Source organism: Colletotrichum graminicola, assembly GCF_000149035.1.
Source record: "Colletotrichum graminicola M1.001 genomic scaffold supercont1.18, whole genome shotgun sequence".
Lineage (NCBI taxonomy): Eukaryota > Fungi > Ascomycota > Sordariomycetes > Glomerellales > Glomerellaceae > Colletotrichum > Colletotrichum graminicola.
In genome coordinates, this window is record NW_007361022.1 from 436,990 (window position 1) to 452,798 (window position 15,809).

The following is a 15,809-nucleotide window of genomic DNA, read 5'->3' on the forward strand; positions in this document are numbered from 1 at the left end:
GTTTTGAATGAAATTTTTTTGTCAATTGTTCTATAGGCGGGCATGGGAGACATGTGCCAACGGGACGGGATCAAATGGTTTGTTTTTTGGGTGCCTCGGGCAAACCTTTGATTGCGCAAATAGGGGAACACCAGATCCTATGACGAGACTTTTTTTACACTTGCATGCCGGACTACGACGGCCCGTTGTGTGACCGGTTGATGGGAGTCATCGCGTGGGCGAGAGAAGCAATATGGAACAAACGGTGGACAGATCAGATAAGCATCATTACACACTTCTTGGTCACTATGCCACATTTGCCTCATCGGTCATGCCGTGAACCCTACACATCATGATTGCCTCGGCAGACACTCTAAAACATGACTTTCTTCTCATAAATCAATTTGACCATTCTATCAACTAGAAAACCCTTACGGCACTTCGTATCAAAGCAGGCTTCAAATGGGCCTGGGTCTGGGCCTGGTCATGGACCCTGAGACAGTGCCGAATCAATGAAGAAATGCCCCGAGGCCAGAGCAAAGAAGTAAACTGAAAAGAAGCTCTTACGCCTAAACAACCCTGCCATGCAAGTTAGAGTTGCGGGGAGGAGGGGGGGTTCTTCCATGTTGCCCCTTCGCCCTTCAGTCCACCTCACTCAAAACTGGTGCATCCCGTCCGAGGCCATTACCATCCATAAAGTCTTTGAATACTATCATCAAAGCATCGAGTTCCTCTGCTCTGGAGAGGTGCAATGCTCGTTGATGCATGTTCCATTTCGTTTCATACGGACGTGACGTGCCGTTGCCGCTGCCGTAGTCACTTGACCATCAATACTACCGCTTTTTTTTCTCTTTTTTTCTTTTCTCCAGTTCGTATTTTTCGAGTTTCTTGCTAAGCGGGAACGCCATCTAAGACAGATGGAACGCCCCCTGGCCTTCTTTGATCGCAGTGGAGAGCTGTTTACGCATAACTTCGATGCTGGTATAGTCGGGTAGTTTGAGATAGTTCACGCAGGTCATGACGCTGGGGAGATAGTCGTCAGACATGTATGGGTGCTCGCTCGGCTTGCACACAACAGTGAACATGGGCGTCAAGCTCTTAAAGCCTGTTTTGTATATATACATCAGCATGTATCTCTTATAGGGGACTAGCAAGGTAAACGCACCTCCTATCGGGAGCTTGGGGCTTCCCGTGGTGAACTGCAAGAAGTCACGGCGTTCAGGAGGAGAGAGCTCGCTCATAGTCTGTAGTAGATTCTTGACGCTCTTGCTGTCCATGTTGTAACCATGGTCTGCCTTGATCGAGTCCATAAGTGCTATCGAGGAGGTTAGTGAGCAGTCGAGTTAAGCTAAGGAAGGGAACGGAAGCTTACTCTCAAGCGACCAGTCCTCTTCAACTCTTCCAAACAGCGTGACGAGTTCGTCAGGAGTGAAAGCGCTCAGAGCCGAGTAGGGGAAGACCTGGGAAAAGCCCGTTCGGAATGCATCGACCTGGCGGCGGACACCGGTGCCCAGAGTCATATCAACGACCCGTTCCAGGTACGAGTCCACATTGTCAATGGTGACTCGGATCTGGCCGCCGTTAGGTATAAGCTCGATCTCGGGATAGCCGGGTAGGGTAAAATCGAGGCACAGGTCATCTAGCTTCATTCCGTCAATGGCAATGTCCTCGGTGTCGGCCACCTTTTGCGCAGGGGTGCGTGAAGGGTCCTCATCGATTTCCTTCTTAGCCACGGCGAACTTCTTGATGGTCTTTAAAGACCGAGCCAGGCCAGGGTCGACGACCTTGACCGCCCCAAGAGATGGCTTGACGCCGGGTGCCGACGAACCATCTCCGATGCGGAAGAAGGTAGGGTTGAAGTTCAGATCAATGATACGGGAATCGATCATTGACCGAGCAACAAACTTTCCAAGAGTCCTGAAGAGCTGGAGAATCCGTTCACCATTTGGAGCGCTGGCTTCATCGTCACTGAGCGGCCGAGGGAAGAGGCCACTCGCACCAGATATATACTCTTCAGAATCGTTCGAGTCCATCTCTCTCCACAACTTGAGTTTCTTCTTAGAGAACTCCTTCGACACCGTCGAGTAGAATTCAAGGGTAGGTCCCAAGCCTGTTCCTACCTCCTCAAAGTATTCAACCTCGAGAATGCTTTGAGAAGCGCCGTAGAGCTCCATGACCTTCAAAGCTGACTCCAAAATCTTGGATCTAGAGATGCGTACCTTCTGGCGCTGCAGTCGCCCGAGGAAAGGTCTGTCGTCACGACGGTCACGACGAGAGTCGTCCGCAGCTTGGGCATTCTGCCAACGGGTCATGGAACGGGCATAACCGAATGAGGTCGACTGCAAGAACAGGTGCCTCGTCTCGAAGGGAAAGAGGAAAGGATATAGTCTTGCAAGATCTTCTACCCAGCTTGGCAAGCAGTTGCTCGCCACGATAAGCGGTTCCTCCAGTTGTCTGTTCAGCTTGGCAGTGAGTTTGGTGTTGACAAACTGTGACAAGGGCTCCACGTTGAGTCGGACGGCGTCCTTCTCGCTGTTCTCTACCATAACATCATCGATATTGGCGTTCAAGTCATGAAGGATATTGAGTAGACGAAGAATGGAGGCGGTAGAAGGATGCTTGGCCAGGGATGCCGGCACGTTTCCGTCACCATTATCTTCCGTACTAGCCTCGGCGTTGGAGCTGAAGGACAGGGTTTCCACAGGTGGCGGACCAGGAGCACGGCGGAACTTGATGGGATGGACCGCTGACCAGACACTCCGGCTGAAATGCTCATCGGAGTTGGCGGCTGAAGTATGAACGGCACGGTAGATGGTAGTCTCGCTAGAAATGACCTTGCCATCAAGAGTGAACTCGATATGCCAGTCCTGGGGGACAGTTTGGATAGCTGCAGCGTAAGTCATGGGCCGTGACGACGAAGTCGAGGGCGTGGGTGTACTCTGCGACTGCGGAGGAGGGAGAGCGCCGGACCGGGTAGGGAGAGCACTCTGTGATGGCGTGGGGACTCTAGTACCATCCTCTTTGCGTGCAGTGACCCTACCACCAGCTGCGATTTCCATGTTGACGGCACCGGGCTCAGGACCGGGGGACTCGCTCATGTCTTCATCCAGGTCACCCACAATAGCATCCAGAGCGCTGCTGCCACCAATCTCTTCGTCATCGGACAAGTGCTTCTCATCTGCGCATTCTAGTGCATTCTCCAAGTCGTCCTCTTCCGGAGGCGGCCGTGAAGGTGCGGGACTTTCAGTAGTGGACGCCGCACTACGGCGGGCAGACCTTCTCAAAACACCCTTATCTCTTGTAGTGGAAGAGGTGTCGGGACTAGCTGCAGCTTCAGATGGCGGTGTTGACTTGGTCTTGGTCTTGCGAAGAGAGCGCGAACCACTAGACGTAGCTGCGTTGGGCGGAGGCGGGATAGGGCTTGATGCAGAGGCAGCTGAAGCACGTTCTGCCAGTCTAGCAGCAGCGTGGCTTAAAGGCAAGCCGGCGGAGCCTGCGAGCGAAGCAAGAGCTCTGGACAAGTTATCGGCTCGCCGAGAGCCGCGTGGTCGTTCCGACAGGCTGATTCTGGGACGCAAGTAATCATCCAGTGATTTGAATGTAGCAATAGCATGGATTGAGACCATAATGTTCCGATAAGACCGCGGGATGTCAGAGTCGTCATCGGCAACGAGTCTCAGCCGGATTTGTTTCGCAAGCATGGACGCAGCACTACTGCGGTTGCCGTCGAAGGTATTTTGGTGGACTGTGATAACTTCGAAATGCTCGGATCTACTGAGAAGATCTTGAAGTTTGTGAACCATGACGCTGAACGGAGTCGCGGGCGAATCGGCAGTTGCGGTCTTAGGCCTAGACTTGACGGAGTAACCCATGAACACCTGCAAGAAAGCCGACTGTGCCGTCCGGGCTAGTTCCTCGTCAGGGTTGCTGAAGACCTCCAAGAGTACTCTTACAAGCCCAGAAGCTAGAAGCTCTGCACTTGTCACACTTTCTAGGACGTCCGCGTCGAATGATGAAGCCAGCTTCTTGAAGAGCTCCACCCCATTTTCGGGGGCAAGATTGGTCGCCGTTCTGCGAAGGTAGAAGGCCTCGATCTCTTCGGCAAGATCCGACAGGTTGGACAGAATCTTAAGGGCCTTCTTCTTCATGGTCTTACCATGCTTTTCGGTCTCATGGCTTTCCAAAAACTTCTTAGCCACCTCGCGAATCCTACTCAGCATCGAAGGAACGTCAGACAATAAGTGCTGTGGAGGTCCGTCCAGCGACATGGTTGAGCCGCGTGAGCTGACTGGTGAACCCGTGATGTCGTCCGGATGATGCTCGTGCTCGTTCTCTTCTTCGTTCTCCTCATCCTCTGATTCCTCGTGGTCCTCATCATCTTCTGACTCCTCGTTGTCCGACGACGGCTCTCCAGAGTCCGCAGAAGCCTGCGGGTCGGTGTTGCTGGTCTCCTGCGACCCAGTCGGCTCTGTTGCCGGTGGAGGAGTCTGCTCCTCGGTGGCGAGTTTCGTGATCTCCGAGATAACACCTTCACGATACAGTTGGTACCGGTAAACATCCTCCAGACGACTGAGGAGAAGTTCCGTAGCCTGGAGTGCGAGCATGACGAGTGAGGGGTGGTCCTGCTGAGACAGAATTGAGGCCAAGAACGAAGCGTATGAAACAGTCTTCAATGCTTCTCCGAGAATCTCTTCGTTCAGGTTCGAAAGCATCTTCAGTTGCGCAGTAAGTACCTTTTGCCGCACATTGAGATTGACTGTACTTGAAAATGCATCGGTTAAGGTTGGGAAGAGAATGAGAGCGAAACGGCGGACCTCGGCTTTGCAGCCGTCAAGAAGCTCAATTCTCTTATCGTTGGGTGACTTGCGCGCCTTTCCAGGTGCAGTGGACGATGGAGTAATAGGTTCTGTCGAATTCATCTCGACGAAGTCGCCGTATGAAGGGTCAGCATTGCGGGGCAGGCTTGGAAGCAACTCGCAAATGACGTTGAGCGTCTCGATGATCTGCTCCTTGGGCCGGTGAATCAACGCCTGCATGATAACAACGCTGTCGAGCTTCGAGGCAACATCCTCTGTCCCGCTTGGTGGAGACACGCCAGTCAGAATCTGGTAGAGAGTCTCTACAATGTTGAGCTTGAACAATTCCGCCGACAGCTGAGGGCTAGCGCGAGCTGTGAAAGCCAAGACACGCAGGAACTGGGTGTGAATATCCGACCTAATGAGGTTGGTGGTGCCAGGTACAAGCAATCTCAAAACCGCCTTGAGCAAGTCGACACTGACAAGCTCTTCCAGTTTTGCAGACTGGTATTTGAAGCTTTCAACAATCCCAGAGACACAAATGGAGGCTTGTTCCACAACTCGCTGATCGCTGCTCCCCAGCACATTGAGCAGGGTAGGCATAACATCTCGAATGACTGGGAAAGAATCTTCAGGGATGTTGCGGCAGCAGTTGGCGGCAGTGGTGACGGCCGTTCTTTGGGTGCTTGTTGCGAAAAAGTCCAAGTAGGACAGGCAGGCAGTGAGGCCACCTTCTCGAACAATGCTGGAGGGGTACTCGGCAGAGATCTTCTCGAGGGTGCTCAAAGCTTGCTCAGCGAGGTCGATGAATGAGATCTCCAGCAGCTTTTGACACAAAACCGGGACAGCTCCTCCATATACAACGTTGGCCACGCTTGCGGGCAGGGCCTCCATCAAGTTTGCCAGGCAACGGCAGGCAAGAAGCATAATTTCCGGGTTCTCCTCTCCCGTGATCTCGTTTGGTTGCATCAACGTTACCAATTCCTTGACGAAAGAATCGGGTGAGAAATGCCCCGAGAGATTATCCTCGTTTGAGACCAAGAGGATCTCCGAAAGCTCCTGCAGAGCAATCAACTGAATCGAAGGGTCATTTTTCTGACGCAGGTTATTGAGAAGCTCTCGTAAGCGTGATGAAATACCCGACATCATGCCTGTAAGCGCTCGCAAAGTGCTCGAGAGACCTCCGGGGCCGCCAGGACCGCCGAACCCTCCGAATGGATCATCGTCCTCGTCATCGTATCTTCGTCCGTCCTCATCATCATCATCGTTCTCATCGCTATCGTCGTCGTCGTCATCGTCGTCATGATGCTCAGGCGGAGGCGGGGGTGGGGGAGGAATAGGATCTTTCTCTGTGTCGTCTGTGCCCGTCATTGTGGTGTCCTGGTCGGCGTTGTTCGCAGCATTTCGTTTCGTTCGACGAGAAGAACCGGATGTGTTGGCGGAAGGATCTATGTAAGCCATGTCAGTTTCATAATCCTCACGTGAGCGGTGTTGGTAGCAGCATCGACTTACCCGAAGCGCTGGGAGCTGTCCTTTTGCTCCTGCTCGATTTCCGGCTAGAAGAGGCCGAAGGAGCAGTGTTCTCGGATACGTTTGCGAGGTCGGTAGGAGTGCTGGACAGCACAGTCAGCCAAAGATGTACAAGGGATCAATGCGGGACTTCTTACTCTGGGCTCGACATGGTGGAGGTGGATTTTCCCTTCCTCTTTGGGCGAGACGGAGCAGGTGTCTGTGTAGGAGGATGTTGAGGAGGCGGAACAGCGTCGACTACTCTCTGACGCTTGGATCGTCTAGTCGAAGCGCTCGTTGGCGGTTGTGTTCCTAAAGTAGGGCTAGCTGCTTGAGCTGGAGCTTTTCGCTTCCGCGAGGCAGGCGGGGGTGGATTTTGAGGACTGGTTGTCGTCAAAGCCGGGGCGGTCGTGGTAAGATCGGCGCCGGCGGTGGACTGGGCGGATGAAGCTGCGAGACTCGCTGCTTGCCGAGCAGAAGATCTAGTGATTCTAGAAGACATGAGTGACTGGTTTTTGCGAGGCATGCCGACCGAACCAATAAACAGAAAGACAAGAGGTGAAGATCAAATCAACGCAGCCGAATCGAGGGTGCGAACAGCCATCTGTAGCCCAACAGGTCAAATGTGTGGTGTGGATGCGGTGCAGTGTAGGTTGGTGTGTAAGGAATGGATGGACTGGTAGAGGAGAGGGGATTGTTGGATGGCACTGGCCGTGGCTGACCAAGCGAACCGAAAAATCGAAGTGTAAAAAACAAATTTTTTTAGAAGAAAAAAAAACTGAGGAATCGAGGCGAAGAGGAAAAAGAAGCGTCGAGGATGAGAAGATCAATCGTCGATGATGCGGGTGAAGGAGCAGTGCGATGCAGATGCAGCCGTGTTTCAATGGTGGGAAAGAAGGCGTTTCCTGCTCTCTCTCTCTCTCTCTCTGTTTCTCCCTCTTTTTTTCTTCTCTCTAGAGGTAAGGTGCCGTGCCGGTATGGTAGGTAGTGACCCGCTTAAGTTCGATCCAACCGGCCGAGTACCTAGCTCCAGGTATATAGAGGAAGAAGAAGGGTAGGTACGCCGGATCCTGAGGCAAAAGTGATTTTTTTTTCTTGTCCCTTCTGAGTGTGATTTTGAGGATCAAACGACGCAGTTGCGAAGGAGGTAAAGTTGAACGGGCTTGGTGAACGCAGATAGGCGGGCGGGCGGGCAGGCGGGCAGGCGCCGATTTGGCTGTGTGACTGTTCGCTGCCCCTCGACAACTTGAACACTGAGCTGCCTTCTCCCAGCACTGCTACTGCTCCGAGCGAGTGTTTTTTTTCTCGTTTGCTGGAAGCCCCTCGTTCCCTTTTTGTTTCTTTTTGCTTCCTCTTCTTGTTCTTCCTTCTACTTTTGCTTCTTGTCTTCTCCTTCGGATATCCCTTGCCCCCTCTTGGTCTCTCGCGATACGCACAAAAATAAAAATAAAAACAGTGCAAGGAGCTCGAAAAGAAAAGCGGCAAGTACGGGGAAAAGCGCGGCTACCTACCGATGGGAGGGCGAGGTCGAAGCCAAGGCGGGTGAGCCCGACGCAGAGGACGCTGTCGTCGGCGTGGACGGGAGGCGCGCGGAGGGATCGTGGTCGACTACCGATCTGGAGCGCGGGTTTGCAGAGGCGATTCGTTCTGCCATGGATTACGCCATGAGGCAGGACAGCTCGGGCGGTGCTGACGTATTGTGGGCAGAGGCAGTTTTTCAATGTTATCAGTTCGGTCGGGATAGCCACTAAAGGCGATACAGGGGCGATGGTATGTATGGAAGGCTCGACCGAAATCAACGGATCAAACAAAACGGCTTCAATTTGGGGACGGTCATCGACAAGGAGACGAAGAAGGAGTTCCTCGATGCAGGTGCGGTCGTTATCGTTGCCGTAGTTGTCGTCGTCGTCAGTATGAAAGAAGAAAGGATGTCGGCGGGCGAAGTACGGGGAAGGTCTACGGGGGGATTGGTTCGGTTGAAGTTAAGCAGCGACAGAGCAGCATGGAGGGAAGAGGTGTTGGTCGGGTCTGGTTTGACTGATGGGCCGTGGCCGGTGGACGGGGACATGCACACACCACACACCGTTACTGCTAGCAAGACGCACAAGTACCCAAGGCCAGGCCACACTGTCTATCCCGCAGGCCCATACCGTACAATAATATACAATGCCTCTGACATCGCTGGAGTCCACTTTTCCCCCTCCAGAGCAGCCACTGGGCAGCGGAGCGCCCACGCAAGTGAAGACTCGGAGGGGATCCCTGCGTCCACAGCCCAAAGTACCTTGCTAGGTCTTGGGTTGCGGCCACACGAAAGAGGCCCTTATGTCATGGAACGGTCCTCCTCTCGTCACACCTACCGTTTGGTTCCGTCCCAACCCTCAACCATCGCCCACACCAATCATGGACGTGTCGTCGACCTAGTGTGGGCCGTCACAAGCCTATTTTGCTAGTGTATTAGATGGTTTACAGTACGGATACTCTGTTCTGTAAAGAGGATGCGTGACTGTGTTAGGTAGAGTATTAGGTATTGGGTAATCTGAGCGAGCTTAAGAGGGACCAGCCTTGGATACGCACCTACCTCAGTGAAGACGCTACGTTTGGTGTCCGACCGTGCAGTCGCTGCTGCGCACTGCAGCAGCGTTTGGCAGGCGCTGGCAGGTCATGGCACGGCGTGACAGCAGCAGGCGCAACCCCGCCCTGCCACCGAATAGGTATTGGAGGTTCGGCGCTACGGCCCACGGACACTATAATTGCTGCTTATCAAGGAACTACGATGTACGTGCAGCTCCGTTTACGCCTTCGTATTCCGCCCGCGAGGCCTATGCTCTGACAAGACCGACTCGAGCGCTGTGGGGGTTGGAGAGGCGGGATTGGTTGTTCTTGTTGCGCCATCACGACCTGGCAATGAATGCAATATCCGGGCCAACGCTCCAAATCTAAGCAGAGGGAAGGGGATGGAGCCAGAGAAAAAAGAAGGAAAGAAAAAAAAAGACAAAAAAAAAGACAAAACCCTAAGACGTTTTGTCAACACGGAGACAGGGCGGAGAGCGGTATCTGGAGGCCAATCCCGTCCCCTTTGGCTCTATCGCTGAGGATGCCTTGTTCTTTTTGTTCTTTTGCAGCTATCATGTAACATGGCTGTTCTACGCCTTCAAGCTGTCCTTGCCCCCCTCGAACTCGTTAAAGTCGTACTCCTCCGGATACTTGTCCAGATGCTCGCGTAACTGCCCCATCTGTTGCTTCAAATCTGGCGTCAGCTCCTCGTAAATATCCTCAAACATGGCCCGGATGGGTGGCTTCTTCTCCATCTCGGCCTCCTTGAACGCCTTGAGCACCTCCCGTCTCGTCGACTCCCGGCATTCCTTCTCTTTGCTCTCGTCCCACATGCCCTTGGCCTCCATGTACTTGCGCAGCCGCGTGATGGGGTTGTCTCTCCGCTTCCAGTCCTCGACCTCGACCCTGGCTCGGTACGCAAACGAGTCGTCCGAGGTGCTGTGGTGGCTCACCCGGTAGGTCATGGCCTCAATCAGAACCGGCCTGCCCCCGTTTTCCAACGCCATCTCGCGCGCCTTCTTGGTCGCCTCCCGGACGGCCCAGATATCGTTGCCGTCCACCCGGATGGTGTCGATGCCGTAACCCAGACCCCGGCTGGCAATCCCGTCGCCCCGGTACTGGTCCAGCGTTGGCGTCGAGATGGCGTAGCCGTTATTTCTGCAGATGAAGATTACGGGGCACGACCTCGTGGCCGCGATGTTCAGCGCCGCATGGAAGTCGCCCTCGCTAGCGGCGCCCTCCCCAAAGTAAGCAGCAACCACTCGCGGGGGTATAGACTGGTCTTGCATCCGCTGAATTTTGAGAGCGTAGGCTGCCCCGGAAGCTTGTGGCAGCTGTGTTGCCAAGGGTGATGAGATTGTGTGCTGGATTCAGTAGTTAGCAAGGCTCTTTGTAGGAATGGGAGCGGCTGGTGCCCACAATGTTCAACTTTTTGCTGCCGTAATGCACCGGCATGTTCCTCCCCCGGCCCGGGTCCTTGGAGTTGGCAAATAGCTGGTTCATAAAGTCCTCTGTCGTGAAACCGCGCTGCTTGAAAACACCTTGCTCACGGTACTGGCAGAAAATCACGTCTTCAGGGGCCAGGACGCTCGCTGAACCGACGCTCAGCGCCTCCTCGCCCGCCGAGACCATGTAGAAGCTCAGCCGGCCCTGGCGCTGTGCGTCGAACATGATGAGGTCCATGACCGAGATAAAGATCATGTCCTTGTAGAGCTTGACAATCTCCTTCTCGCCCAGGTCCGGCACAAAGGCATCGTCGACGACGGTGCCGTCCTGGTCGACGACGCGGTAGGTTGGGACGGCGGGGTAGTCGCCGGGGGTCTCGAACTTGAGGGTGTTCGTAAAGGCGCTCTTGACGGCGCCCGGGAAGGAGACGTGATTCGCGTTGGGTCGCTGAGAGAGGCTGCTTGCCTCTCGGCGACACTGGGTCTGAGAGGTCATCGTTGTCGACGGTGCTGCGAAGGGAGCTGCTGCGGTGGTTTCGCCAGCTCCTGGTACGGCCCAACGCAGGGGCGCGCGGCGAAGGATCCTTGAAGACTTCATCATCTTTTTCTAAAGCAATCAAACTGAAGCTTTTACTTTGGAATAGGAAACCAGGGACTCAATTCCAGTAATTCATAGAAATTTGAAAAGAAAGGTTAACGGGTTAGAGGAAAGCCGAGACAGCTATCCCGAGGGATGGCCGTCTATCATCGGCCGGCACTCGACGTCGTGGCTGAGCCGACGGAAAGCGAGCCACTCTAGGAGCTAAACCGTGATAGATAAAGTGACCCCCAAGCCGTGCATGGCCCGTTGCCGAGATCCCCCCCCCGCGCGGGGGCCACGCAGGAGGACCCTGATCGATAGACGATAACGAACCGAACCTTGGACAGGGGGGAGGGGCGGCGAGATGCATGCTCGACAAGGTTATGGTTTACTCCGTGCCGGACGATATTTGAGAGCTCGGATTGCTTTGCACGTCTCTGTTTGAGACTGGTAGACTTTCAGCTATCGGCATAGTTAATTAATTATGTAGACGTGGTCTCTTTTTCTTCGCGCCGATAACGTTTTTATCTTTTTCTTTTCTTTTTCTTCTTGGAGTGAATGCGGTGTTCCTACCGTATTACCGGACGGTCGGCCCATTGGGGAAGCTGTTTTGAGGGTATTGATCAAACACTACAATTGCCAGTATTAACGGGGATGGTGCGCATTAGAAAACAACATTTTTCACTCCTTCTTTCAGCATATGTTGGGAACCGTGTGTTTTGCGGTTCCTCAACTGCAAACATATCTTTAACTAGTTTTCTGCAAAGTGGCAGTAAGTTGCGTCCGAGTACTTTGCCATAAAGGCCTATAGATCACGTAAAAACCACTATGCTTTTCAGCTTGAAATGTCGCTCTCTTGCGATTACACACCGCAAATCACTAACCACATGAGGGATATGAATCGGTAATACTTAGGGGGTTGAACTTGGTCTTTAGATTCATTACACAATGCAGCCAGCCACCGGCTGGGATAATCAATATGTATAACGAAAAGCCTTGTTCTCCCAGTCCGTCTTGTCTTCCTTCTCTTGCTCAAGCCCAGCCTGGAGCATATCTTCAGGCACTCCATACTCGGAGTTGCGGCGCTTGTTCTCGGCAACACACAACAGGTAATACGCCAGCCCCGATACAGCCATAAGGGTGAAGGCGAACATCATGGCACCAATTCCGAGAGGATATCTTGGTGCCTGGCTCGACAGGAAGAGCTGCGGGCCAATAATGTTCCCAACGGCTATAGATCGACCAGTCAGCATCAGTCATAGCCCCCTAGATAGTGAGTAAGGGGGGAAACATACCATAACACACGGCGACAGTGACACCCATGAAGCTCTTCTTCGTGGCGCCAGCCGTATTTGACGAGTTCAGACTCAGCATGAACACCCACGGTACGTTGTAGAAACCCATAATGTACACGCCAGCCAGCGACGCGTCCCGCTGCAGGCTTACGTCGAGCGTGTGCACCATGACGGCGCCCACAAGCCCGATCAGTGCCGAGGCGATCCAGAACAGACACCGTAGGTTCTGTACGAAGAGAGAAATGGACGTAAGTGCCGCACCAGCGACCATGGCGACCGCTGCCTGCGGTGTGGCCATGAGTACTGTCTTCGTCTGGCTGAAGCCGTACCCGGCGATGATGAGCGGGTTGAAGTTGGTGATGCCCGCGTTGGCGATGGCGTAGCCGATGCCACAAGCCCAGACGCACCAGCACTTGGGGTCTTTCAAGGCCTCGATGATTTGCCGCGAGTCAAACCTCTTTTTTGTGTCGACGCCTGTCTGGTTCTCGGCTAGCCGGATGACGACGCGTTTCTTCTCCTCCTCGGTGAAGAACCACGCCGTCTGTGGGGAGTCCGGGAGGGCGAAGAGCACAACGAACCCGGTTAGGATCGTGATAGCGCCGTAGATTATGAAGATGTACTTCCACGTTGACAGCGAGCCTTTGATGTTGCCAATGGCGTACGAAAGAATCCCGCCAAAGACGCCGGCAAAGGTGTTGTGCCACAGCGCGGTGCGGAGAGGCTGCTCCTCCCGGCGGTACCATGTCGAATTGAGGACCAGCATACACGGCAGCAGGGCGGCTTCGAAGATGCCCAGCAGCACGCGAATCGTCGCGAGGCCGGCAAAGTTGTGGCACGCCGACATGAGACAGATGGCCGCGCCCCAGAGGACGAGGCAGGTGCCGATGTACTTGCCGGTGGGCACCCTTGTGATCAGCCAGAGGGCGGGGAACTCCATAGCCAAGTAGCCGAAATAGAAGATACTGCCTAACCAGGAGTACTCCTGGCCCTTGAGGTTGGCGTCCTGTCGCAGGCCAAAGACAGCAGCAAAGCCTAGGGCGTTCTTCACAGTTTCACATGGTCAGTGGGGGAGGTTTGCGGTGCTTGAGGACGGACTGTCAACTTGCCTTGTCAAGGAAGGCTAGCGTCATGCTGATCACGGCGCATGGCAGGACCACAAGATCGGTCTTCATGAGCAGACGCCGGTTCTGGGCGGGCGTCGGTGCCAGAGTCTCGTCGTACTGCGTGACTCCATCTTGGGCATCTTTGACCTCCGCCTGGTCGGCTGAGTTGCTGTCAACCGCGACTGGTTTGGGATCCATCTTGAAGACGGTTTTAAACTGCCATACGCGGAGGCGCTGGCTAAGTTCCAAACCGGACAAAGAGACGAATCAGCTCAACTAGTCAATAGAACCAAAGACTTTATGAAAACCAAGTTGGAGCCAAGATGAAAGCGCGATCGGTACTCTTGTAAGCCGCGGCGGACCACAGATATTTCAATGCCACTCCACATCATTTCCCGACGTCGACTTCACTCTCTCGTCGCGTCGTCGTCGATATGGAGACAATGATAACATTTAGACTGACGAAATCGTTTTGGGCTATCACGCAATGCGAAGGTGGATCTTTCTCGGTGGGGACCGAGATGATCGAGGTGAAGATATCGGTCCAGTCCGAGGCTATTGCCCCGAGTCGTGCTCCACAAACTTGCACTGTGACCGAAAAAGCGATTATGGAATGGCTGCTTGTTAGCTAATGGAGCGGTATATTGCTCAAGTTAAGGCACTTTGAAATACTCGCTCTGTTAACTCATGGGCTTTTACTGATGAATTAGGCGTCACTAGGAAAAAGCCGTTTCAGGGCCGTGTCAATCCAACGATGGGATTTATCCCATTTTCGATCAACAGCCTTGTGGCATTCGTCATATTTGTGGCAAGAGACGCACAGTCGAAAAAAGACGGAAACTATCTTATATGAGTTGATTGCGAGTCTGTATACTCAAGCGCCTGATTGAAGTGTAATAAATGGGATCGAGAGTCGATTGGCGTAGGAGAACTACGGTGGGAGGAAAGGAATCACGTGGTCGACACGTGATTTAACGACCACCAAGTATACGGGATATCCCCATTCGATTGCTGTGATATCAACACAAAGAATCAAAGCTTAGACTTCAAGCTTTCCAAGACACTCAAATCTCGAGTCTGCTCGAGGTCTGCCAAAATCTGCTCTCTGGCCCTCGACACATCCCGCTCGACTTCAGCCGCATACAATTTCTGGATTGCCTCAGTAACGGGCCCTCTCTTCCCATCACCAATCCTCCGCCCGTCAACTTCAACGACATGGATCTGTGAGGGGAATGTTCCTGTGCAGAAAGCTTCGTCTGACCCATAAACTTCTGTCAGAGTAAAATCTAGCTCGCGGACCTTGATACCATGAGCGCGGCAGACATCGATGGTCTTCTGCCGCGTGATGCCCTGCATCTGATTGTCCTTCGTCGGTGCCCACACCTCGTCACCGCGGACGATGAAGAAATTGACAGAATTACATGTCTTTACGAATCCTCTCAAGTCCAACATCAGAGCCTCATCGACGCCCATGACATTGGCGCTCACGCAAGCTTGAACGTCTGTGGCTTTGGAAATGTGGTTCCACTGCTCGTCTTTGACGTCTGGCGGCCCACGACGGACCCAGGTGGTGCCTAGACGCAAGCCGCGAGACTTTGCCTCTGGATCGACCTTCTTAATCTCGGGAATAATGACAATGAGTGGCAGGCCGATGTTGACGTGCGGGTTCTGGTACGGCGTGGACTTGAGCCCTCTGCTCACCACCAGGCGGATGTGAACGTGAGGTTCGTTGCCCATGTCGTTGACGTCTAAGGTTTGATGAAGCAGTGACAAGAGGTCTCCCTTAGTCAGGCCCAAGTCCATGTACATGGCCTTCGCGGATTGGAACAACCTGTTGATGTGTTCCTTGGCAAATTGGATGCGACCCCTAACGGCACGAATGCCTTCCTGTACATTATCACCAAGCGTTTAGCTATGAACCCCCTGGGGATTATTGGAAAGTCGTAGAGTTGCACTTACCCAGATTCCATCACCAATAAGGAAGCTGGAGTCAAATACTGAAACCACTGCTTGGTTTCTAGGAACTAATCGGAAGTCTCGTGTCACACCATCGCGAATACCGACCTTTCGAGATGTTAGCTCCACCGGTGATTAACTCAGATCGATGCTGTTGAACTCACCAGAATCGAAGCATTTCTGGCGTTGAGAACAGATGTATGGCTCGTCGCCGGCTGGTTCTTTGGTTGAGACTGAGACATGGCTATTTTGAAATGTGGTTGACAATGTGCCGTATAAGTCTATGGATGCATTGCTTTGTGGCCAAGATGTGAAATTTGTAACAAAACAAGGATGTGAGGTCCCCAATATTTAACTTTGCTGTAATAGCTTGAGCGGTGACTTGCGTGTACCAATGCCCCATATTAGATCATGCAGATGGGCGCTCAGCTCGGTGAGAGCCGAAAATTTGGCGATATCATGCGAAATCGTCCCCACTTCGACTCGGTCCAGTCCGAAGTCCTTTGCCTCCTGAGATAACAACAGCTAATCCTAGAATAATGCAATGATGACTCGCGGATAACGGTTGAACTTCCGAGTTTACAGGTATACGA

General features: G+C 53.3%; 4 protein-coding genes across 4 annotated transcripts; all 4 read right to left on the minus strand.

The window, feature by feature from the left end:
• Positions 1–887: 887 nt before the first annotated feature.
• On the minus strand, positions 888–6,146 carry GLRG_05409 (HECT-domain-containing protein; the record flags this gene model as incomplete). The annotated part of the gene is made up of 3 exons (XM_008096094.1): positions 888–1,084; positions 1,145–1,294; positions 1,352–6,146. 3 exons carry the CDS (start codon positions 6,144–6,146, stop codon positions 888–890), a joined length of 5,142 nt encoding a protein of 1,713 aa, XP_008094285.1.
• A 3,281-nt stretch (positions 6,147–9,427) lies between these two features.
• GLRG_05410 (dehydrogenase E1 component) lies at positions 9,428–10,778 on the minus strand (the record flags this gene model as incomplete). The annotated part of the gene is made up of 2 exons (XM_008096095.1): positions 9,428–10,201; positions 10,257–10,778. The coding sequence occupies 2 exons, from the start codon at positions 10,776–10,778 to the stop codon at positions 9,428–9,430; spliced, it is 1,296 nt and encodes a 431-aa protein (XP_008094286.1).
• Positions 10,779–11,836: 1,058 nt separating this feature from the next.
• GLRG_05411 (major facilitator superfamily transporter) lies at positions 11,837–13,458 on the minus strand (the record flags this gene model as incomplete). The annotated part of the gene is made up of 3 exons (XM_008096096.1): positions 11,837–12,093; positions 12,158–13,189; positions 13,260–13,458. 3 exons carry the CDS (start codon positions 13,456–13,458, stop codon positions 11,837–11,839), a joined length of 1,488 nt encoding a protein of 495 aa, XP_008094287.1.
• An 834-nt stretch (positions 13,459–14,292) lies between these two features.
• On the minus strand, positions 14,293–15,458 carry GLRG_05412 (aminotransferase class IV; the record flags this gene model as incomplete). Its single annotated transcript, XM_008096097.1, has 3 exons — positions 14,293–15,147; positions 15,220–15,324; positions 15,381–15,458. The coding sequence occupies 3 exons, from the start codon at positions 15,456–15,458 to the stop codon at positions 14,293–14,295; spliced, it is 1,038 nt and encodes a 345-aa protein (XP_008094288.1).
• Positions 15,459–15,809: the final 351 nt, after the last annotated feature.